This window comes from Brachyhypopomus gauderio, chromosome 16, assembly GCF_052324685.1.
Source record: "Brachyhypopomus gauderio isolate BG-103 chromosome 16, BGAUD_0.2, whole genome shotgun sequence".
Classification (NCBI taxonomy): domain Eukaryota; kingdom Metazoa; phylum Chordata; class Actinopteri; order Gymnotiformes; family Hypopomidae; genus Brachyhypopomus; species Brachyhypopomus gauderio.
This window is the reverse complement of record NC_135226.1, coordinates 21,229,005-21,251,847: the sequence shown is the minus strand read 5'-3', so window position 1 is coordinate 21,251,847 and position 22,843 is coordinate 21,229,005. Positions and strand designations below refer to the sequence as shown.

The 22,843-nt window shown below is 48.3% G+C and overlaps 1 protein-coding gene across 4 annotated transcripts in view; it reads left to right on the top strand.

Moving 5' to 3' along the window:
- zbtb16b (zinc finger and BTB domain containing 16b) overlaps positions 1-20,988 on the top strand; it is a 45,612-nt gene extending 24,624 nt beyond the window's left edge. For 3 of the 4 annotated variants that reach the window (XM_076976032.1, XM_076976033.1, XM_076976034.1), the window contains exons 4-7: positions 269-355; positions 11,234-11,404; positions 14,643-14,810; positions 17,361-20,988. In XM_076976032.1, coding sequence (XP_076832147.1) covers positions 269-355; positions 11,234-11,404; positions 14,643-14,810; positions 17,361-17,590 — 656 coding nt within the window. In that variant the 3' untranslated portion in view covers positions 17,591-20,988. The remainder of the gene's footprint in view (positions 1-268; positions 356-11,233; positions 11,405-14,642; positions 14,811-17,360) is intronic. The other variant, XM_076976035.1, reaches the window with a different exon arrangement.
- Positions 20,989-22,843: the final 1,855 nt, after the last annotated feature.

Below are 22,843 nucleotides of genomic sequence, written 5' to 3'. Positions count from 1 at the left end.
GAACATAATACTGCGTGCAAGATTTGAGCAGATATCATTTTGAGCAAACATTCAGCCCAGCAGGTCTACGTTGTCCGGATATTCTTATTTGTAAACTGTTTAAATCTTCAAGACTGTCAGCCTCAGTCTTTAGTCCCATGAGGCCGGCGGGTCATGGTTCTGCCCACATGTAAACGTTGGCTGGGCAGTCAGTGCCCAGGCGAACTGAAGAGCTCCGCTGAAGTACATGAGAAGGGTGATGAGAACCTCTCTGTGCTCTGTGCTGCAGCTGGTCCCAAAGCGCTGGTGTGTGACCAGTGTGGAGCGCAGTTCTCCAAGGAGGACGCCCTGGAAGCCCATCGGCACACGCACACAGGTAGGCGTCTCCTCACGCCGCCGTCTCCCCACACCGCCGTCTCCACACACCACCTCCTTGGTCTTCTGTTGTAGGCCTGAGTAACAGGAAGAAAACGTGTGATATCCAATAATGTTCAACACTACAATGATGATAGGACTTGCCATCAACAAAAAAAATGTGTGTATATGTGTATATTATCTTACAGTACAATACACTTCCTATGACTTGGTTCCTATGATTCAGCCTTAACAAATACACTGTTAACATGCTCACTGAATAAACTGAATAAGGAAATGAATTATTTAAAAAGCACTTTTATTGGACAAACTGCACATGAATACCCAACCAATTAAAAGAAGATTAATTTGCATAAGATATAAGTATAAGATTACATTTTTATAAATAAATAAGATTTAACTATAAAAAATTAAGTTTAATTTCTTCTGTCTCTATTAAAATATTTTCTTCTAAATGCAAACGTCATAGGCTTAGAATTTACAGAAAGAGTTTAATAATAAAACAAACATAACAAAACCAAAAACAAGCGAAGTAATGCCAAATAGGAATAAAAATGTTTTATGTACACATGGCATGCACATGACTTTTTCTTATTCATCGCATCTGTTGCGACGTGTTTATTTCATGTTTATATCACGATGATCATGAAAATACAATTTATCGGTCAGGACTGTTCCACTGTAGCCCACTCTCTGATTAGCAGGCCTTCAGACAGACCCTGTAACTCCGCCCCTAACTGCCCCTCTCCCCCACGACTCCGCCCCCAACAGACCCCCCAACTCTGCCCCAGATCGCTGGCTGTTTTATCCCACAGCATTTGTGGCCCTCTCAAAGGCCTGCCGTGATGACGCTGTATAATTCAGAAGAGGAATAAGAAGGCCAAGTCTCTCCAGTTTCAGCAGAACGAGCTCCTTCCCTGTGGACGGCAGCATTTAGAGAAGACGTGAAAATGTGAAGGTTAACCTGAGATTATAAGCTTTGAAGCTGAAATCTGATAGCCAAACAGTAATATTTACTTCTGTTTTTTTTTTAACTGGTTTCAGAGGTTTCTGATTGGTTCTTCACATCAACAGATTGTGGGTGATAGCTCGTACATGGGATCCCGTCTCTTCAGTGTAAACATGCTATCAACTTTGGTCCCTTGGCTGAGGAACACATCAGAACACACTTTTACCCAACACATACACACATACGCAGATCACAGTGAGAGAAACCTTTGAACTTCAAAGGACTGACCTCTAGTTATCTCTGTGCTATATGCGTATACTATACATGAACCATCACATGCTAGCTCTCTCTGGGGTTCTCCCACATGAGAGACTGCAGACAGTCAGAGGTGTCGCAGGTACTCCAGACTGCACTAATTAATATGGTCTCTGGGTATAAAAGTGTTCAATGGGGCTAATGATCCGCATGTGCAGGCTATATAAAGGGTGAGTCCTAATTAAGGCAATCTGCCATCCTTTTTTTATGAGCGTGGGTCTGAGGAGCTAATCATCTTTGTGGCAGCCGCCTTATTAGCTTTTTAGAGAGGATTTAATTTGTAAAGGCACAGTTTTCAGTTTGCTGTTCGCAGTCAGGCTTTTTTTTTTCACTCCTTTCCGTGTCTGTACAGTGAGATCAGGACGCAATATCAGTGGCCTGTGTTCACGGGAGAAAGACGATAAGTCTTTCTAAAACTCTGGCATGTAACTGTAACTCTGTGTGGCACACACTACATCAATAGTTAATGCGTGTGGACTTAGGGTTGGTGTTAACCATGCCCAGAAGTTTCTACCTCCTCTTGCAAACTTGTAAACATCCAGCTCTTCATTTCAGTTTGGCAGCACATCCAGTCAGGGGCACAGCGGGGATCGACTTGCTGAAGTGTTTTGTTTTTTTTTTTTTGTTTTTTTTGTCTCATTTTTCCTCTGAAAGCTTCTTTAACTTTGGTTCGCAGCCATGAACACATTCTGTTCGATGGGTGTGATTTTTGATATTGGACTCTTAGTTCTGCCTCTTTTGGTTTAACGGTGTGGCGGGCCGTGAAGTCTGGTCGGTGTGTCGTACTGAGAGAGGTTCCGGGTGTGATTTATACGTTTGGCTCTAACCGTCATGTCCAGGAGTCATTTATCAGATGATCTTGGGATATCGGTTCAGGGTGAAAGGTCAGAGGTGAACGCCCTGCTGTGTATTCAGGAGCTCGGCCTGTAGGACGTGTTGATCGAGGGAGGCCGAGCCTGCTTTTGGTGCCAGGACAGGCAGAGAAAACAATATCATGTGCCGATGTTTACACTCTGCCACAGTACTGCCACAGACTCGGAGCTGACCTACTTAAGGCCGTCCCAAAAATAACCCTATCCTCCGCCACCGTCGTCTGAGGGACCGTGCCACTGGCGGAGCTCGCGAAAGCAGGCCAGCACGACGCGGCGGCCCGACTCCCTGTTCACCCAGCTCCGTCAGACAGTGCTGGCGTCTTGCATCACCCACCACGAAGAAGAAAGATTTAGGGCATCCTTTTCCCCTCAGATCTACATACAAATTAGCGGCCACTGTGTGATTGTAGCCTGAGGGGTGAATCCTCCGTAGGACGTCTTTGTGTACAGACTCTCCGCTTTTGACCGCAGCTCCCAGGAGTTCCTCTTTGTCTCATCTCTCTGATCGCGGTGAATTAAGGCAAATGTGTTCAGAATTCAGCAGGAGCTGGGACGGGGGTCGGGCGAAGGGTGGAGTGGGTGGAGGGGGTGTTTTACCCCCTGGCAGTGTGGCTGGACTTCATTGAACTAGGCCACCGAATAAACAGTGGTTAAACACGGGCAACGTATCTGTTGCTGTGTTAATTATTAAGCAAGCTGTTCCTCACTCCAGTAGATTAGCCCGGCCGCCTCCCTCGGTCTCACGGGAGAGATGCAGGGTCATCTGAGGTGTAGCAACCCGTGTTGACGCAGCAGATTCCTGGTGGAGGCTCCAGGGAGCAGGGAGTGTGCGGGTGGAGCAGGACGGGTGGAGCAGAGTGTTTGGAGTAAGGTGTTTGGAGTAAGGTGTTTGGAGTAAGGTGTTTGGTGTAAGGTGTTTGGAGTAAGGTGTTTGGTGTAAGGTGTTTGGAGTAAGGTGTTTGGAGTAAGGTGTTTGGTGTAAGGTGCCCAGCTGGCCATTTGGACAGAACTGCTACTGTGTTCAAGGTTCTGGGGTTCTGGGTCAAGATCCTGAAATCTGCTGTTGAGCTGGGTGTCCCAAATATTCCCAAACGTAGTGTGTATTTATAAGAGATTGTGACTACATTCATCAGCTGATGGTCTACAACAGTCTATACACTTCTGACATAGTCAGTATGTCCAGTGTATTGATTCCTTCCACGTATTTTTTCTCATTACATTAATGTAGAAGATCCACTTTTTAAAAAATCGAACGGTGTTTACTCTGAAGTTGGCTTTCTGTAGCTGAACAGAATGTACAAAGCAACCTGTGGCATGAGTGGTGCCCCCTGCAGTCTCACCTGACACCGTCTGGGCGTTGGTATTGCACATTACCCAGCATGCTTCCTAGCGCACAGTGACCCACACCTATTGCAACATTTGCTCTGAGCAACGGGGCTCAGAGCCTTTGAGTCCCTTGCTGTTAGCAGAAGGTGTAAAAGCACAGTCACTGTCATATCGTGTCTGCGATTCCCCACAGACCTGGGGGGGGGGGGGGGGGGCTTCCACATGAGTTTTCTATAGAAAATTCTCAAAAATCTATGACATCCCTCGACAGGGCTAAACACCAGCACGCCCACACACTCTCTCTGTAACCCGATGAGAAGCCGTGTAATTAGATTGCTGAGTTATTTGAAAAGGACTTTAAGAAGATCTTAATTGAATAAATATTGATGTCCTTTTGTGTATTTTGCAATGTAAATAAGGCTACAATTTGCCATGTGGGAATAATTTGGTTTATGTTGGGAGGAAGATGAAACTTGATGGGGAATGAGAGGATGAACTGGAGAACTTACACTGCGCACAGAGGCACAAGTGTACCAGTCTAGCAGCTCGGCTGATAACCCCAGAGGAAACGTGCGACTTTTTGCTACATTCAGCCTCCCTCTGGAGTGTCAGGAGCCCGTTCCTGTCGTTTAACCTTAATCCACCACAACAGGCCAGAGTGAGACGGAGTGAGACTTTCCCGGCGTCATCCGGAGTGACTCCCCAGCAGCGGGGCTGTTGTGTTGCGAGGGGCGGTCCAAGCGGCCCGGCTCGGGCGAGGCACTCCGGCTGCGTGACTTTCACGGCTGGGTGGAGGTTGGCAGGTCGAGTGCCGTTCTTGTTTACGTAACCGCCGTGTTTGCCGAGACGCAGCCCTCCCGACCGAACTGGGCCGAGCTGAGATGTTATCTCCTCTGTCAGTCGGCAGAAAGGTGAGTTGCATCAGATTTTAATTTAAATTTTTTTTTTCCCACCTTCGCTTCAGCGAGTCGACGCCTCTCTGTGGTGCATCCTGGATCTGGCAGGGCTGAAGAACCCGCTGATTCAGGAGGCCTGCTGGGTTCTGCCATTCTGGGCTCTGGAGATATCCCCTTGATGGATGCCGTTTGGTGCCTTCTCTGTTTTTGAGAGAAAATTTGTGCATGCTTAAACCCCAGACATGCACTTGAAGAAATATTGAACTGCTCTTACATGGCCAGTAATTCTCAGAATTCTTTCAATTTCAGTTGTGAAGCACAAACTGAAGTGTGTTCTGTGCTGCTTAGAAATGTTTTCCCCATTTGACCAAGCCAGTGGGAACAGGATTGGGTCTGTACCTTCAACACCAGCTCAGATACTTTAGGCTTGGCCCTCCAGATTTGGGGGGGGGGGGGGGGGGGGGGGGGTTATCTCCCCAATGTGCAAAGCAAATCCCTGATCTTTTGTACAGTGCAGGGCTAGTGAGAAGACGACTTCTACTTAACCTCGCATAGAAAAGGAGAAGGTGAAGCATGTCAATTAGGCCTGACCTTTGACCCATCTATGGACTTTTCCCACTTCAGTAAAAACTTGCTTTAATTGGCATGAAATTAGACTGCTGTCAGAATTGGTATATCTGAACCAATGTAACTTAAGATATTGTTTATTTGGGGTTTTTAAGTGAGACACAGATCAAACCAACAACATTGAGTTTCTACATTGAGTGACTAAGAAATTGTGGTCATGCTAATGAGACCTGCCTTGAAATTAAATTACTGCAAAAATACGTTTTTAACCTGAAGAACGCTTTTTCTGTGTCCGTGACAGACACATTGTTAACACTGCACAGAAACAAATGCTGCACTGAAAAAATCTCGCAGCGACATTTAAATGAAGGCAGAATGACTCACAGTGTGTGTTTGAGATGTTTGTTACTGATGCCATGTGATGGGGTCAATTGAGGTCTGCGTGGAGAGTCTCTCATGTGAAGCGTCACCCAATACTCCCCCTGCTGGATGTTGGATGCAACAGTCAACAAGGGCATTTTTTTTACCATGAACATAAACAGATAAAATTAATAATTAAAAAATTAGCATTAACACTTCCCAGGAGAATACACAGCGTAGAAAAATGCTACATATTGTATATGTGTTCATTTAAATATTTGCATTTAACATTGTGTCTAGTTTGATTAGGGCTCCACTGAAGTAGCTATGTTGATTTTAAGAAAATGATTGATCACACAGAATATGATGAATGAACACAGGAGCAGCTCGGTCTGAGGTGCCCTTGTGTTTCCCTCCTGAGCACCTGCGTCCTGGTGACCTGTGGCTCATTAGCAGTGGTGAAAGACGGTTTGTTCTTCTAGAGGACTGATATCCTGCAGAGACCCCCACCCTCCCTCTCACTCTATCGTTCGGTCTCTCCTTTCTTTCCCTCTCTATCACTCCCCCCGTCTTTTTCTCTCACTGTTTCTCTGTTCAGGGATGCTTTTCTGTCTGTAATAAGTCTTCTGGTGTTCTGGTGTTCTTTTTAAGTATCTACTTCCCTGCGATTATTTATTTAATTGTGTCCATTGCACCGCAGTGTATTTTGTGTGTGTGTGTGTGTGTGTGTGTGTGAGTGAGAGAGTGAGAGAGTGAGAGAGAGAGAGAGAGAGAGAGAGAGTGTGAGAGAGAGAGAGATTGTATTTTTTGTTTTGTTTTGGTTTGTTTTAGTTAATCTCTCGTACTAATTCTCTTTTGGTAGTTTTCTGATTAATGGTAATTGTCTTCAATTGTTCACGTTCCAGTGACTGACTTCAAGGAAACGGCCCCCACCATGACACGACTCCCATGGTGCTGCCTGGTGAGATCAGAGTCCTTTTGTGAGGCCTGAACACCAACCCAGCCAATTCATGATTTCCCCTTTTTATCCTTTTAAAAATAAAGAGATGCCTGAGGAGTAAGAGAGAGCCAGACCTGTGCCTAACAGAGCGGGTCATTCCCACATTCAGGCTGAGGGTCCCCCCACTGTCCAGATGGCCTCTCGAATAAATCAGAGCTGAAGGACCAATTGCATTTCGGCACAGGGGACCTAGCCACTCCCATATGCCCAGAAAGGTCCCCTCTCGCTGTTTGAATCATTAATGAGGAGATGTGGTCAGCACGTTGGTAGCTGTGAGTGGACTCTGAGAAGCTCATGAGAAAAAGTCAGTTGAATGTGTGTGTGTGTGTGTGTGTGTGTGTGTGTGTGTGTGTGTGTGTGTGTGTGTGTGTGTGTGTGTGTGTGTGTGTGTGTGTGTGTGTGTGTGGAGCAATTGCAACCTTTAAGAAATGGTAGGAACCCTACAGAGACAGCACAGTCTGGGGGTGTGAACCCTACTGACCAGCACAGTCTGAGGGTGTGAACCCTACAGAGACAGCACAGTCTGAGGGTGTGAACCCTACTGAGACAGCACAGTCTGAGGGTGTGAACCCTACAGAGACAGCACAGTCTGAGGGTGTGAACCCTACTGAGACAGCACAGTCTGAGGGTGTGAACCCTACAGAGACAGCACAGTCTGAGGGTGTGAACCCTACTGAGACAGCACAGTCTGAGGGTGTGAACCCTACTGAGACAGCACAGTCTGAGGGTGTGAACCCTACAGAGACAGCACAGTCTGAGGGTGTGAACCCTACTGAGACAGCACAGTCTGAGGGTGTGAACCCTACAGAGACAGCACAGTCTGAGGGTGTGAACCCTACTGAGACAGCACAGTCTGAGGGTGTGAACCCTACTGAGACAGCACAGTCTGAGGGTGTGAACCCTACTGAGACAGCACAGTCTGAGGCTGTGAACCCTACTGAGACAGCACAGTCTGAGGCTGTGAACCCTACTGAGACAGCACAGTCTGAGGGTGTGAACCCTACTGAGACAGTACAGTCTGAGGCTGTGAACCCTACTGAGACAGTACAGTCTGAGGCTGTGAACCCTATTGAGACAGCACAGTTTGAGGGTGTGAACCCTACTGACCAGCACAGTTTGATGTCTACAGTACCTTTATTTCCATCTCATGTCGGTTCTCTTCCCCAGTTCAATGACCCTTACTGTTTAGATCATGATATTTACTGTTTGTAAAGTGTTGCAGGCCTTAAATCAGTCCCGGGGTGGGTAGTGAGACAGGACACGTGGGGTAAGACGACAGTACAGCCAGGGGGCATTTACCATCGGCATATCCTGCCCCGTTAAGCTAATGGAATTCCAGACCGTCCCCCTCTGACAGCTCTCCTTCTCCATATGAATCATCTCTATCTCATTCCCCACACTAATTCCAATTTAATTGCCTGTTGCCCACGGGCACTTCTATGGCAGTAACAAATGGTTTGATTTTGTGGTCCTCATCAGGCGGCATTTTAAATGCAGCGCGCGAACCCCTCTCGAATGTCAATGAAGCGTCGGGCAGGGCTTCTGTTTACTAATCACTCCCCCCTTATGCTCTCCTGCCTCCTGTCTTCATATCTGATTAAAGGGGATTTGTAGATCAGGGAAAGAGCAGGCAGGCTCTATGCCCTGCTGCAAACCATCTCCCGCCAGAGGAGGTCGTTTATTTCCATATTACAAGCCAAATGTGTTCATTGCCTGTTTCATAATTTAAGATGATAGTTGGATTACGTAGGTCCTGGTGCTGGATATGGGTCTGTGCATGTAAAATATGCAAACACATTAATAACAGCACCTAAATTGGGCCTGGACCAACCGTGTGCCATCTATTTGCTACACCTCTCATGTAGGTAGTCCATCTCAGGACATAAACTCTAAATTGGCAGCCAGCTCTACCCTGTTTATCATTGGTCAGCTTCTGACCACAGAGCCACTGCTGGCCGGGCATTGTTTGAATGGCGAGTGATTCTCAGGAGTGTAGTAATATTGATGTTGTTGTCGTGGCGCCGTATTGGATGTTGTGCTGGTATCGGTGTATCAGGAGGGTCCAGCTCTTACGTTGTCAGTCTCTCTGATTGGACGAGGGTGGTCAGCTGCACGAGCCAATGGGAGATGAGCGCTGGGCGTGGGATGAAAGGCTAACACACTTCAAGCGTTCAGTAGACGAGACAGTGGCGGTAGACAAGGCTCAGTCTCCAAGGGCGGCGCTACTGTGTGGTCGGAGAGTACCACAAACACATGACTAACACTACGTCTGCAGTACAAAAAGCTTGGTATCAAAACCCAAACACAAATTCTTTAAAATGTGTTTGGACCATCCCACACATACAACTAGAAAACAGAGACATCCCTGCCCACAGCCGGTGTGCAGCCCGACACTTTGAGCTGTGTGTCTGCTGGGGAGACGGACATAAGAAGTCCAATCACGCAGCCCGGACTAACATTACCTGTCCAATCACACGGCTCAGCTGAGCCCGCTCCTTGGTGGACTAATGTCATTTGCTGTGTGCGGTGGTATTTGAGGAAAGCCAGCAGTGGGCCTCGAGTGAGGTGCCCCCCCCCCCCCCCCCCCCCCCAACCTCCGCCACGCGCACCTCCTCATTGTGTTTGTGGCCAGTGGGGCCACCCCTACTCCCCCCCCCCCCCCCCCCCCCTCACCTCTCTCATCTGCCTCCGCTGCTCCCGACCTCTGACCCCTCTCCAACTCTATCGGCTTCTGCTCATTCTCCTCGTGTCCCTCTTTCATCAGGGGAGAAGGGCTCCTCAGTCTCACAATAGCAGCGCCGGGCTTGGATTTATATATATATATATATATGAATGATGAGATGCAGGGCTGTTCACTCCCACATCAAGATATACCGGGATTGTTTTCTGGTTCTTAGACACGCATGTTCCGCATCCATTGATGCGTCAGTGAGTCTGTGGGACAAAGTGGGGCCGTGTCCAGCTTTGTTAGAGCACATGTCTGTGGGGGAACCAGGGTGAGGCGCAGATGAGGGCTGCCGGGGCAGGGCCCACGCTCACCTCAAGAGGGGAACGGGCTCCATTTCCAGTCCTGCTCACCCAGCTTAAGCAGCTCTGTCAGCTACTTCAAGCCCATTAAAGCTCTGCTGGGAGTGCAGTGGACAGAGAGAGAGAGAGAGAGAGAGAGAGAGAGAGAGAGAGAGAGAGAGAGAGAGAGAGAGAGAGACAGGCAGAGACAGAGAGAGAGGAAGTGAGAGAGACAGACAGAGAGAGAGAGACAGAGAGAGACAGTCAGAAAATGAGAATGAGAGATTAAGAGACAGAGAGAGACAGCATGGTCTCAGAGGAGTGTGAAAGATGGTATAAATAGATAGAGTAGTAGAGGTAAATTATTCCTAAAGACGTGAGGGGGTAGGGGGCACCATGCTCCATGCTCTGCCAGATCTGGGCCTGTGTTCTTCATTCAGCCCCCCTGCTTGTGAGGAACCCACACTGCTGTGTTGTGGATCACTTTACTTCTTTGGCTCTGACACAGGAAAACTCACCAAAGCACAGACAGGGAGCTGATGCCATGTTAGCGTGTCACCTGTCAGATATGATGGTGTTTTGAACCATGACAACGTTCATAACAACATGCTGATGGTGTTTTGAACCATGACAGTGTTCATAATAACATGCTGATTTATAACAAGTTGTCTCTGCTGCTGGTTTTCTTTAGTGAGAAATTTGTACAAGGATCTGTAGTGCCCTAAATCAGGTTAACCCTAATTCCAACCCTAGATCAGGTTAACCCTAATTCCAACCCTAGATCAGGTTAACCCTGATTGCAACCTACCTTGGCCTCTGGTTGTTAGTTCTTTGGTTCAGTGTCTATCTTTAAAATTAGAAATAACAGCAGTGCATGGTGGAGTTGGGGGTGTGTGAAAAGGGTGCGTGTCGGCGTGTATTTGCACAAAACTCCCCGTACTAGCGGTCTTCATGGGATCCAAAACAGAAGCTGATTCTTATGTGTCTCGGGTGCTACTGTCAGCTTTTTTTCTCCCCTGATTCTCTGAGCTCTAAGGCAAATGCTGACTGATTGAGTGGGAAGTCAATCTCAACCTACTGTTCATGAGCCCGCCCCTGGGAGTTCAGATAGATTTTAAATTAGAGACAGCTTTACTTGAAAGATACATTATTGACTGGAGTGAGAGATACCAGACTGCACAATTTTGAGGAGGGAAAGAAGAGAGAGAGAGAGAGAGAGAGAGAGACAGAGAGAGAGAGAGTGAGAGAGATAGAGGGGGGGAGTGTGTGTGAGAGAGAGAGAGACAGAGAGAGAGAGAGACAGAGAGAGAGAGAGAGAGACAGAGAGACAGAGAGAGAGAGAGAGAGACAGAGAGAGAGAGAGAGAGAGAGAGTGTGTGTGTGTGTGTGTGTGTGACAAAGAGATGTCTTTGTGTCTGTGTGTGAGAGAGAGGGTCTGTGGTGGTGTATGCAGTTTGTATACTGACATCACTGGTCATTCATGGTGTTCATTTCTAATGACACAGTTGCATGAAACACATCACGTCATGGTTTTGCGTGCTGTAGGTTATGATAATGGTGGTCTGTGTGTCCTACCCCTCTGTCCCAGGCTCAGACATGGCGGTCTTCTGTCTCCTGTGTGGGAAGCGCTTCCAGACGCAGAAGGCCCTTCAGCAGCACATGGAGGTTCACGCGGGCGTGTGCAGCTACATCTGTAGCGAGTGCGATCGCACCTTCCCCAGTCACACCGCCCTCAAGCGCCACCTCCGCTCACACACAGGTACGCTCCGCTCCCCCACGTGCCCCGCCTACCCTGCACAAGCCCCGCCCCTCGCAACTCCGCCCTGCTCTGTCGGACGGACACTCGAAAGCGCGTTTTTCCGTTCGCCGATTGCGCCATCGACACTGGGCGTCGTCGTTTCATCCAGACCTACAGTGCTATTGACATCGTTATGAGGTCACACTTGTTCTATGTCTCAAAATGTTAGAAAGACAAAATGTTAGAAAGACAAAAAGCAGACGGTGAGACGCGTCTCTTGGCTGGCCTGTCTGGAATCGCTTTCTATGTCAACCTGAAAAAACTGTGAAATTGCCAAAGATGGGTGAGGCATATGTACGTTACACATTAATCTTGGACAAGAGGGCAACAGAAATGATGAGAAATATCACATTTTATTTTTTTTTTTTTACATGCCACCCATGCATTACATTCTGACTCTGTTATGAAAACCGAGAACTGTTCTGATGTTCCTGGCTGTCTGGGTAAATGTCAACTATTCTCACACACCCCTCAGTGGATTCCTTTGTTTCTCAAATAAGTTTATAGGGCATTGTTGACCTAAACTCTCGTGTGTAAAGGCGTCAGAAACTGAATTTCAAGTATTCTGCCTGAAATGGCAAAAAAAAAGACACAGACACGGCAGGGACACAGACACGGCAGGGACACAGACACGGCAGGGACACAGACACGGCAAAGACACAGACACGGCAGGGACACAGACACGGCAGGGACACAGACACGGCAGGGACACAGACACGGCAAAGACACAGACACGGCAGGGACACAGACACGGCAGGGACAAAGACACGGCAGGGACACAGACACGGCAAAGACACAGACCCGGCAGGGACACAGACCCGGCAGGGACACAGACACGGCAGGGACACAGACACGGCAGGGACACAGACACGGCAGGGACACAGACACAGCCTCCGCCATGTTGGGGCGTGTGGCGTACAGCTTTAATCCAGATGTGCGAGCTGCTCGGTGTCTGTGCTGCGTGTCGGTGTCGGAGGCGTGGGTGAGGATCAGAGCGAACATCTGGCCCGGTCCGCATGCACCCAGCGCTGCTCTCACTCGCTTCTCAACATTCTGCACGTGTGCCGCCCTCTCATTAATATGCCATTCCTGTCCGCTCTCTGTTTCACTGGCAGGCCATTTGCAGACAGTGGCGGCTGTCTAACGTTCACAGCTGTGTTTGATAGCGCAGACAGCGAGGAGCGAGCAGGATTGTTTATGGCACAGAACGCTCTCTGAAGCCCTTCTCTGAGCTCGCCTTTCATGCCTTTTCATGCCATTTTGTCCAAGAGTACAGAGGGGTTTTTTTCCATGATGGAAGCCTATTTTTTTTTCCTGAATAATTTTCATACTGTGACTGAAATCTACAGACCATTCTGTGATGTGGTGTTACTGACCAAAATAAGCAGCTTTGACGTGACCTGTGATGGCTCCACACCAAAGGTGCTCACAGATACCTGTCTTACAAAAGATCAATTAGGTCAACATAAGGCGAAAACATGCCACGCATAAGAAAGCAGCTCTCTGTATGTGGTGAGATAAATGACGTTAGCTCAGTGTGTGTGCATCTGTGTGCGTGCGTGTGTGCGTGTGTGTGTGCGTGTGTGTGTGTGTGTGTGCGTGCGTGCGTGCGTGCGTGCGAGTGTGAGTGTGTGTGTGTGTGTGTGCGTGTGCGTGTGCGTGTGAGTGTGCGCGTGCGCGTGCGAGTGCGTGCGCGTACGCGTGCGTGTGGGTGTGCGTGTGCGAGTGTGTGTGTGTGTGTGTGTGTGTGTGTGTGTATGTGTGTGTGTGCGTGCGTGTGTGTGTAGTCTTCGAGTGGCTATAAGCGCATTAGCATGCCCGTGGTGGAGGGAGTCAGTCTGGACGTCTGCTTTCCTCGGCTCCATTAACTTTAATGACGGCCGGGCTAGAGGGCCCTCACACTGTGCATCTGATACGCTGATACAGATGCCTACAGACTGCCACTCTATCCATCATCGCATATCTGTTCTCCCGGGATTTTGTCCCATGCATCCTCCCCTCTCCGATAAAACCCCGTTCACTCCGGGCTGGCGAGCTCCCGCCCGCAGCCCATTTGAATGTGAAAGCCGGGCTGGAAAACAGGCTTCTGGACTCTCTGCATTGTGTGTTAAGAGGAGGGCTTAAGTCAGGGCATGACCGCACATAACAAGAAACGCAATTTATTCTGCGCTGCGGCCGCCACTCGCACAGGGAGATAATGAACATCACGGGTCACTGCTGATGACTTAAATCGCAGGCGCCTGAGTTGACGTATGTTAAATACGGCGAGCGTTACATGGCTGTCCTCGCGCTTGGCCACTGAGAACATGACACAGGAAACTGCAGGAAAGCAATTAGCAGGCAGTCAGAGACAGTCACCACGCACGGGAGCGCACGAGCTGTGATGACTGGGATATAGACAAATATATAGACATATAGAGATATATAGAGATATAGACAAATATATAGACATATAGAGATATATAGAGATATAGACAAACCCCACATAACTGTGACTTACAGACCCTCCCCATGTCACACCCCAACACCCTCACACCCCCACACCCCCACACCCTCACACCCTCACGCCTTCATACACACCCACACACCCACACCCCCACACCCCCACACCCTCACTCCCACACACACCCACACCCCCACACACCCACACCCCCACACCCTCACTCCCCCACACCCTCACACCCCCACACACCCACACCCCCACACCCTCACACCCCCACACACCCACACCCTCACTCCCCCACACCCCCACACCCTCACACCCCCCACACCCTCACTCCCCCACACCCTCACACCCTCACACCCCCACACCCTCACTCCCCCACACACCCACACCCTCACACCCCCACACCCTCACTCCCCCACACCCTCACACCCTCACACCCCCACACACCCACTCCCCCACACCCTCACACCCCCACACCCTCACTCCCCCACACCCCCACACACCCACACCCTCACTCCCCCACACCCTCACACCCCCACACCCTCACTCCCCCACACCCTCACACCCCAACACCCCCACACACCCACACCCCCACACCCTCACTACATCTGGCCAGTCGTCCTCAAAACACATTTTCTGATAATCACTGTTACTCCTCCAGTGGTTCCGAATGCCGATTTGATGTCAATATGTCATGTGACCAGTTTCAGCAGTGTAACATGTGAGTGGGGTGGGCGTGTCTCCGTGGGTCAGGTGACCACCCGTTCGAGTGTGAGTTCTGCGGGAGCTGTTTCCGGGACGAGAGCACGCTGAAGGGACACAAGCGCATCCACACGGGGGAGAAACCCTACGAGTGTAACGGCTGTGGGAAGAAGTTCAGCCTGAAGCACCAGCTGGAGACCCACTACCGCGTACACACAGGTGAGACCCCCACTACCGCGTTCACACAGGTGAGAGCCCCACTACCGCGTACACACAGGTGAGACCCCCACCACCGCGTACACACAGGTGAGACCCCCACTACCGCGTACACACAGGTGAGACCCCCACTACCGCGTACACACAGGTGAGAGCCCCACTACCGCGTACACACAGGTGAGACCCCCACTACCGAGTTCACACAGGTGAGACCCCCACTACCGAGTTCACACAGGTGAGATCCCCACTATCGCGTACACACAGGTGAGACCCCCACTACCGCGTACACACAGGTGAGACCCCCCACCACCGCGTTCACACAGGTGAGACCCCCACTACCGCGTACACACAGGTGAGACCCCCACTACCGCGTACACACAGGTGAGACCCCCACTACCGAGTTCACACAGGTGAGACCCCCACTACCGAGTTCACACAGGTGAGACCCCCCACCACCGCGTTCACACAGGTGAGACCCCCACTATCGCGTTCACACAGGTGAGAGCCCCACTACCGCGTACACACAGGTGAGACCCCCACTACCGCGTACACACAGGTGAGAGCCCCACTACCGCGTACACACAGGTGAGACCCCCACTACCGCGTACACACAGGTGAGAGCCCCCACTATCGCGTACACACAGGTGAGAGCCCCACTACCGAGTTCACACAGGTGAGACCCCCCACCACCCGCGTTCACACAGGTGAGACCCCCACTACCGCGTACACACAGGTGAGACCCCCACTACCACGTACACACAGGTGAGAGCCCCACTACCGAGTTCACACAGGTGAGACCCCCACTATCGCATTCACACAGGTGAGACCCCCACTACCGCGTACACACAGGTGAGACCCCCACTATCGCGTTCACACAGGTGAGACCCCCACTACCGCGTACACACAGGTGAGATCCCCACTATCGCGTTCACACAGGTGAGACCCCCACTACCGCGTACACACAGGTGAGAGCCCCATTACTGCGTACACACAGGTGAGACCCCCACTACCGCGTACACACAGGTGAGACCCCCACTACCGCGTACACACAGGTGAGACCCCCACTATCGCGTTCACACAGGTGAGATCCCCACTATCGCGTTCACACAGGTGAGATCCCCACTACCGCGTACACACAGGTGAGACCCCCACTACCGCATACACACAGGTGAGATCCCCACTATCGCGTTCACACAGGTGAGATCCCCACTATCGCGTACACACAGGTGAGACCCCCACCACCGCGTACACACAGGTGAGACCCCCACTACCACGTTCACACAGGTGAGATCCCCACTACCACGTTCACACAGGTGAGATCCCCACTACCGCGTACACACAGGTGAGACCCCCCACTACCGCGTACACACAGGTGAGATCCCCACTACCGCGTTCACACAGGTGAGACCCCCACTACCGCGTACACACAGGTGAGAGCCCCATTACTGCGTACACACAGGTGAGACCCCCACTACCGCGTACACACAGGTGAGACCCCCACTACCGCGTACACACAGGTGAGACCCCCACTACCGCGTACACACAGGTGAGAGCCCCATTACTGCGTACACACAGGTGAGATCCCCACTATCGCGTTCACACAGGTGAGACCCCCACTACCGCGTTCACACAGGTGAGACCCCCACTACCACGTTCACACAGGTGAGATCCCCACTACCACGTTCACACAGGTGAGACCCCCACTACCGCGTACACACAGGTGAGACCCCCACTACCGCGTACACACAGGTGAGAGCCCCATTACTGCGTACACACAGGTGAGACCCCCACTACCGCGTACACACAGGTGAGACCCCCACTACCGCGTTCACACAGGTGAGACCCCCACCACCGCGTACACACAGGTGAGACCCCCACTACCGCGTACACACAGGTGAGACCCCCCACTACCGCGTACACACAGGTGAGACCCCCACCACCGCGTACACACAGGTGAGACCCCACTACCGCGTACACACAGGTGAGACCCCCCACCACCGCGTTCACACAGGTGAGACCCCCACTACCGTGTACACACAGGTGAGACCCCCTTTTGATTTTTTTGATGATTGGACTCAAATTTGTTTCCTGTTCCTGGTGGGGGGTCATTATCATCCATCACTCCCGACAGCACAGATCGGACTTCAGGCTTGGCCCGCAGAGTCTGTGGTTGAGGTGGAATTACAGGCTGTTCCTCTCTGTTCTTCAATAAGGCATCTGCCATGCTATCAGGTAGCTGCCAAATAGTTGACTTCTTTTTGTCCGACGGGCCTGCGGTCGGACACCGTACGCGTGTCGATAACGAGAGGCGAAACAAGCTACCGGCAAAAGGCCACCAACCCACGAGACAGCTCGTAGCGGAATTGGTGACCTTTACCCCCACCGTCAGCACTGGCTCAACAGTCCGATCGCGGCGGCCCAGTAGAGACTGCGGTCCCGTCAGCTGCTGCTCTGCTGCCCCGCCCCCTTTCATACGGGAGATCGGCCCACGCGCGACGGGCCGCACCCTCGGGTTTCCGTGTGTTCCTCTACTAAGTTCCACTCCTCCCGCAGGTGAGAAGCCGTTCGAGTGTAAGCTGTGCCACCAGCGTTCGCGGGACTACTCCGCCATGATCAAGCACCTGCGCACGCACAACGGCGCCTCACCCTATCAGTGCACCATCTGTCAGGAGTACTGCCCCAGCCTCTCGGCCATGCAGAAGCACATGAAGGCCCACAGGCCCGAGGACGTCCCCCCGGACTGGAGGATAGAGAAGACCTACCTGTACCTGTGCTACGTATGAGTCCGGCCCGCGGGCCTCCACGGGGGGAGGACGGGCTTGCCGGTCCGGGCCGGTCCGTGTTGCCTACCCTGCGTCTCTCTGGAAACATGAGCTAAAGACGGAAAGTGATGGAACATGTCATGCGTGTGTATAACTCGATATGAACGTGTTAAAGTTCATCTCCAGGGGTGATCCAACCCTCTCACAATGGCAGATGGAAATGTGTGTTTTAGATTTGAACGTAATGGACTTTTATTGGGAGTTCAAGACTGGGAATGATACACGGTGTTTGTCAGCACGTCTGCCTCCTGCTCACAGGACGGACCTCCACTCTCATTCCTCCTGCGCTACTGAGAAAAAGAAAATGTCCAGCATCTTTGCACTTCGTTTTGTTGTTATTAGTAATATCAAATAACATTTTTTAAATTCTCAAGACTTGTAGGCAAACTGTTGAATAATTATACAACCCACCTGTGTAAATCAGTATTTGTTTACCAAAGCCAAACTCACAGTATAAGCAGATAACCGAGTGAAAGAGCACCAAAATTGGGATGTTTTTGTTTGCTTTTTAACAAATGTTAAATGTTTGTTAAACAATGTTAAACAAATTTTTATCCAATCAAAACAGCGTTTGATCAGAAGTACAGGTCTATCACAAACTCCCGTCAGCCAGGAGTGCACTTACATGGGGCCGTGTCATTACAGCTCAACAGATTCTCAAATGATGCTGCATTCTGCTGAAGAAATGTGATGGATGTTCAGGGCCGTTGAATAGAAGTATTCAAACGTACGAGAATCTACACTGTGCACTTTCACGACTGAGCAGACGTCATGCCCACAACATGCTCCGCATGAAGACAGAGAGGCGGTTTGCTTTCCTTAGGCTGTCCACTCTTTTCGCCTGATCTAAATCCAGTGTTGCAGAGATGTTTGTCACCTGCAGTCATCGTCAAGTCAGATGTTGTTATAAACTGATGTAGTTTCAGTGGATTAAGACTCCCATTTTGAGCTGTGGTAGATCCCAATTCTGTTGATCATGTTGGCAATTGTTTGCTCATGTCGTACATAGAGTAAATTATAAACTTAATGAACTGTATTACATGGTATGTAGGTGGCATGTTCGGGTATCCTTTAATTTAATATTCAGTAGCCTGAACGTTAAAGGAAAGATTAAATGGAGAGATTAAAAGAGAGTCAAAGAAGGAGAGTCAAAGAAAATGTAGATTAAAGGGAGATTTTCTTTCTTGGTAGATTGAAAACATGTTACTTGAATCGCGGTGTTCTCGCTCACGCGTGTTTGTTCTGGTGGTCTCCGCTCTGTCCTCCTCTTCGTCACGAGCTGCACTTGGGGAGGAACAAGGGGCATTTCGTGGTGTTTTCCTGATCACATCCTCCATGTGTGCTGCACCTTCCTCGCTGTGTTGTGTTGCCAAGTTGAGTCCTTCTAGAACTTTCCTCGAGTGTTTTCCAGCCCTCTGCGTATGTGCTACCTCTGCTACCTTTTTGTGCTCTCTGTTTTGCACAAAAGTCCATTCAGTTGCATTTATAATTCGTTTTTTCATCCAATCTCATCTTTTGCGTCATTCTGAGAGAACTTGATAAGTCATCAAATTTACACTCCTCATCTGATTTAACCATTTTAAGGCTTTGAAATAGATGGACTACCTTGATTGGTTGCAAACAGAAAATTTAGATGTTACTGAGCTTGGATATAAAGGATAAGCTTGAACAGTGTGAATACAATTGGCATCTTTTTATGTGAAAACGATTCAGTGGTAGAGCCGTCCGAGGACGTAAAGTACAACTACATGCACAAAGTGTGGGATGCACGTAACTCACGGGGAAAAATGACACAAGAGAGATGTGTTTCTGTCTAGCAAAAATACATCTTCACTTTCAGACAAGAGCCAAATGTGGCACTTTGATAAGTAAAAAAAAATATCAAATTGTTGTATTTTTGTATGCTGTAATGTGCGGTCCTTGTCTGTTTATATTGGAGTGAGTCCAGTACTTCTACGGTAACTTTTACATGGTGTTTGTTATTCATTTTGAGTGGCATTATTTTTCTTGTGCCTCTTTTATGATGTCGATGATGTTTGATAGTAGATGTTTGTAAAGCTCATATTGTGCTCCTTGCTGCTGGGTGTGTGTTCTTCGTTGATGGTGATTCCACATTTATGAGTGTGAGCTGATGAGGATATGCTCTTGCCAAGAACTGTAGGCCTACACAAGTCGAGCACCACAGAACCACAACAATTGAATAGATGAGATGTTTCTGTGTCCCTGTATTCTGCTCACCACGTTCTGACTGTGAGATCCGGTTCATATTCACAGTTGTATGCAGGTCCTTGTGTGCGTGCACTGTGAGTCAAAAGAGTTATTGTGGTAATTCAGTGTTTAAATGCACTACTTATGAGGGAGGAATCACACATCCTCGCCCTCGGAGGCAAACCTGTTGATTTAGTTTGTCCCTTAAAGTATTCTACATGTTTGGAGGCCGTGCAAAAGCTTAGTGCTGGAGCTAAGTGTGTTCGGGGACGGGCACGACTCCCACAGGTATCTGCGCGGACGCATCACAGATGTGCAGTGAGGCGAAACCATCCGCGCCATTTTTTTCCCTGCACGTTATGAAATTATTTTTGTTTCCTTATAATCATCTCCTGCTGGCCACTAGTCGGATGACACTGTGCGACGTTTGGTCTGTCGTATCACAGTCATTGTAGCATTCTGGACAGCCAGTAACTAAAGGCCTCCATATGTCCCTGACTCTTATTATGTGTCCCTGACTTATGTCCCTGACTCTTATTTTGCTTCATCCAGGAAGTAGCCATCTCCACAGTGCTCATTCTGTGCCATTGTCATACGATTTGACGATTACAAGCACTGAGCATCACATAGGACCAAATGGAGTTTGTTTTTCTTTCTTTCTTTTTTTTTTGTTAAATCCATTTTTTTAATCCATATTCTTTTCCCCTCTTTTTCTGTTTTGTGAAGGCGAGGTGTCCTCTGTGGAAACAGTTTTACATTTATTGTCTTTTATTTTGTTGTACTGTCTACCTCAGCACCAGTTCTTTACGCAGACCTTGAAAGGTGCCCGATTTCAATTGATTTTGTTTGATTGTTTTCTCTTTTGTGCATATATGTGTTTTGTATTTTAGCATTCAGAGGTTCTTTGTTGAACTATTAGTTGTAATTTTTTCTTTCCTTTTTTCCTTTTTTTTTATTTTTTATTTTCAGCATAGATTTGATATGCTGTCTTGTTGCACTGTGTGGTGACGCTGGCCCTGCCGAGTGAGGTCTCTCTTCTCTTTCTTTCTCCTCCTCTCTCTGTGTGGCCTCAAACACAGCTCTGTGTAGCTCTTAGTGTTCTCTGTAGTGTCAAAAAACAACAACAACAAAAAAACAATAAAGATTTAAAAGAACAATGCAGTAGTTTCTTCTTCATGATGGTTCCGTCTCAGCTAAGAGAAGGTCAACGGGTGAAGATTTAGTATCATATATTACACTGGACTGGCTAGAGAAGGTTTGTACGCTGGTCTATTTTTATAACTTTTTTTTCTTGAACTTTTCCTGGCTCTCTGTTTGAAACACGTTTTGCTCGCACCAGTAGATATCTCTGCCTGCAATAATCTTGGTGATGGGGCCCTCTAGTGGCAAGAAGACTAGTCCATGTATTTGCAGTAAACATTAGTCATCTGAAGGTACTTATTTTCAAAAATATTCTCAATTGTTACAATTTTTATATCTTTATATCCTTATTTTACTTATTTTATTTTTCATTTTACAAAAGCAACATGCATTTCTGAAAAATCTATGCTATAGATTTACTAGATTTACAATGCAACAATTATTCATAGATTATTAATCAGGGACATGTCTTCTTAAAAAGTGCATTTGTAAACCTCAAAATGTAATGTAAATGTAACAGAAATCAGCTTCATTCTTCCCTATAACATAGAAAATGCATCATTGTAATGCAAAATCATCTTTGTGTTCTATATGTAAAGAACTATATCATTATTGTTATTGTTATTCATTTCCACAAATGAAGACTTGTGCTTGTGATTTTCTCTTACGATTTTCAACACGCCAAAATGAATCTAGTAAGACAATAAGGTAATTCTAGTATTGTATAGATAAGACACTTAACACCATAAATCTGCATACCGTATAGGCTATCTGGTATCTTACTAGACATTATAATGTCTTCCCATTATCTAAAGACCGAGAAGGCCAGATAGAGACGGAGAGACCACCTCCTAATCTGGAGATTAAACAGTATGTTTTATCTCATCCTTTCACTAATCATACACCTCAAACATGAGCAGAAATGTGACCTTGATCAGATTAAAGTGGTGAAATTATATTAGAGTGGGTGAAATAATAAAATTATAGTAACTATAGTAGTTTTGATTCATGTTAAAAGGTAGTATTAGTACAAATATATATTTTTCATACATCCTGCAGTAATACACACAAGTTTTGCATCTCCTGGCTGTGTCGTTATCTACAAGAACTGTTTCAGATACCCACAAACATAGCCAAGATGCTCAAAGAGGAACTCCATAACAGCTCATGGAGGATTTGGGATCACAGAACGGTGTCTGGCTGAACAGGAAAAGAGCCACGTGACAGCAGGATGGAGCTTGTGTCTGTTGTGAGGGCTTCTTTGTTTTCTGGAAGGCAAAACCATGAAACCGTTCACTGGAACACCCCCCTCTCCTCTCCTCCCCTCTCCTCTCCTCTCCTCTCCTCTCCTCCCCCTCTCCTCCCTCTCCTCCCCCTCTCCTCTCCTCTCCTCTCCTCCCCCTCTCCTCCCTCTCCAAGGGTGATGAAGAGCTGTCAGAACTGGGAGCTGTGTTTAAAACCTGCTGATGAAAGAGGAGGCAATTCTGCAGCAAGCCTGAATATCAACAAAATGAAAGTTTGACTTTCAAGGGTTTTTTTTTTTTGATCGAGTAGGTATTACATGGGTGTGGTCTGATATTCTGATGTTTTAGACATCAAAGCTAGCATGATATGATGAATTACTGAATTTATCTAGACCAAGCCAAATGATAAAAAATATATCCAAAATTCATGAATGTCTACATGTGTCCAAAATCTCTGAAATTACTCTTAAATAAAAATAGCATTTCAGGAAACTCCATAGTGTATCTCTTGTGCTAGACTGCTTATGAATGACCTTTGCGAGGCAGTGCCCTCTGCTGATCTTTTTAAAAATTACACAAAAATTACACTTGTAGATTGCATATGATGTAAAATATCACATAC